At 34.1% G+C, this 2393-nt stretch overlaps 1 protein-coding gene and 1 long non-coding RNA gene across 2 annotated transcripts in view; one reads left to right on the forward strand and one right to left on the reverse strand.

The window, feature by feature from the left end:
- Window positions 852–2393, forward strand: part of LOC107622250 (ubiquitin thioesterase otubain-like) — a gene marked incomplete in the record, with an annotated part of 2658 nt that continues 1116 nt past the window's right edge. The window contains 5 exon segments of the mRNA XM_021114858.1: window positions 852–1029; window positions 1103–1314; window positions 1512–1577; window positions 1682–1765; window positions 1876–1998. Of these exon segments, the coding sequence (XP_020970517.1) occupies window positions 1162–1314; window positions 1512–1577; window positions 1682–1765; window positions 1876–1998 (426 nt within the window).
- LOC110268537 overlaps window positions 1888–2393 on the reverse strand; it is a 12647-nt gene continuing 12141 nt past the window's right edge. The window contains exon 4 of the long non-coding RNA XR_002356625.1: window positions 1888–2002. This is a non-coding gene — a long non-coding RNA (uncharacterized LOC110268537). The remainder of the gene's footprint in view (window positions 2003–2393) is intronic.

Here is a 2393-nt window from a genome sequence, read left to right on the forward strand (position 1 = left end):
ATTAGTTTGGTGGAATGAAAAAAAAAATCTAAAATTTAGCCCCTCCAATTTAAAATTTTTGGATTCATACTTGTATATAAAGAGAGTTTTTTGGTAGTATTAATTTTTGTGAGTAAAGACGATATAACTTTGATCCATAAGTAAAATACTGGGGCATAAATTTAAAATTAAGTGTGATCCGAAAATAATTTTCTGTCTCTTATACATTTTAAGTGAGGAGTCTTATCAAAATTATTCGTCATAGTTATTGTAACAATAATACCAACGGATATTTTGAATAACATTTGTAATTAATAATTCCTTAATATGTTTATGCCCAAAAAATAATTCGTTATAATTGTTTTTAGGATTATTCAGGCGCGATTCAACTTTTTTATAGTTATCTTTGTTAGTTATTTATTTTTAATTAATATTTTTAAATAATTTACATAAATAACACCGAAAATATTTTATTTGATTATTTTAATTCTTATTTCATCGAAAAGTTACCCTTTATTACCAATAGCATGCATGGTATGGTATCGTTCCACGTATCAACCCATGTAGTTGGGTTCCAGGATGAAGAAGAAAGGTACCCCCACTCCAACCCAGCCACGACAAATGAAAATGGGGATTGATACGAAGTCGGCTCAGTCGCCCATCCCATCAGCGCCCTCAATTTCCTCGGAGCTAGCTACATCCTGCACATGGGAGCAACACGTGTCAAGTCCTAAAATAATATCATTGTATATCTATATATCTGTACAAAATAATATCTGTACACTAGTGCGACCCTTAATTTTATTACTTAAAATAACAAATCATAAATAATTTATCCATATCTCTTATTTTTCACATGAAGCGTTTACGACTTTACGTTACGCCGTGCAGTATAAATTGGCAAGACGGGTGCGTTTTGCTTCAGTTCAGTTGCAGAAGTGATCGCAAATTTGGGAATTTAGGGATTCGAGGTGTTTGCTGTTCTCTCACTCACTCATTCTTGTTTTTGAAGAAGATATTCTAATCGAAAGCTCCCGTCTCTTGTGTAAGGTAAAGCTCTTTAACGTCTAGCGTTCTTTCTTCTCCTTTTCTCTCATAAGGTGAATTGGATGAGACTTCGCAGTTCACCGCATATTTTCCTTTCATTTCCAAGAAAGTAGGGAATTGGTTCGAGACGGTAAAATGCAGAACAAAGAAGCAGTACTGGAAGATGGCCAAGCAGCGCATGCGACTGAGGTTCATGATTGGGGCAATTTTGTGGATGATGACATAATGCAGCAGAAATCTGCAATTAATGCTGAGGAAGCCAAGAAAATTCCATTTCTCGGCGATAAGGTAAGCCTAACACCTTCATCTCTTTCGAATTTCTTGAATCTTTGTGAAGGATTTGAATACGTGATACACGTTTGTGATTACTGATTATTATCATTATTGTTATTACTGTTATAGTCCTAAATAAAAGGGGTGGAACATGATTATAGTCACGAGTGGGAAAAAGTTTTTGACTTTTAATTAATGTGACAAATTGGCAGGAACCAATAAGTAGCTTAGCTGCTGAATATGAATCAGGCAGTCCAATCTTGCTGGAGAAAATAAAGGTTTGGTTAACCTTTTCTTTTTTCTTTGTATCTTTCTTCGTATCTATTGTGATTGCATGTAACCTTGTTTGTTGAACCCATTTCTTTTGTCACCCTTAATACAGGTGCTTGATGAGCAATATGCTGCTATTCGGCGAACTCGGGGAGATGGCAACTGCTTCTTTCGCGGCTTTATGTTTTCATACCTTGTATGTTTTAATGCGTTTATGGCTGCACTATGGTCTGTGGAGTATGGAATCAGCAATCAAATATTCCAATATCTTTTACCAATGAATAACTTATTGTTAACTTGTTTCAGGAGCATATTTTGCTAAGTCAAGATCAAGCAGAGGTTGAACGTATACAAGCTAATATTGAAAAGAGTAGGAAGGCACTACAGTCCTTGGGTTATGCAGACTTGACATTTGAAGATTTTTTTGCGGTAACTCATATCACATCTTCCTTCTTTATTTTTTTGGGGGTATACTGCAACAGTAAGATTTACTAGGCAAGTTTGCTATGAATCTACTAAGCTTTGAAAATTGCCCCAAATTTGCATTGCTGTTTATGGCATTTGGTATATTTTTGCTGGATTTATTGAATGATAAGACTTTGGTGGTTCAAAAAAAAAGTGGGGAAATGAAAATCATACAATTAATGAATGCTAAATAAATAAGGTAAGTTTTGGCTGTTTTTGGCTAATTCTTTTTAGTTACCAAACATTTTCGAATTCTAAATATGTGGAGAAATTTTCAGCGGCTATAGAAAGCTTTACACATGAATATTTCCCTTATTTAAATGTAAATTTACTTCTGATTATCTGATAGTAGTTATAAA

The sequence above is a fragment of the Arachis ipaensis genome, chromosome B10 (genome assembly GCF_000816755.2).
Source record: "Arachis ipaensis cultivar K30076 chromosome B10, Araip1.1, whole genome shotgun sequence".
Classification (NCBI taxonomy): Eukaryota; Viridiplantae; Streptophyta; class Magnoliopsida; order Fabales; family Fabaceae; genus Arachis; species Arachis ipaensis.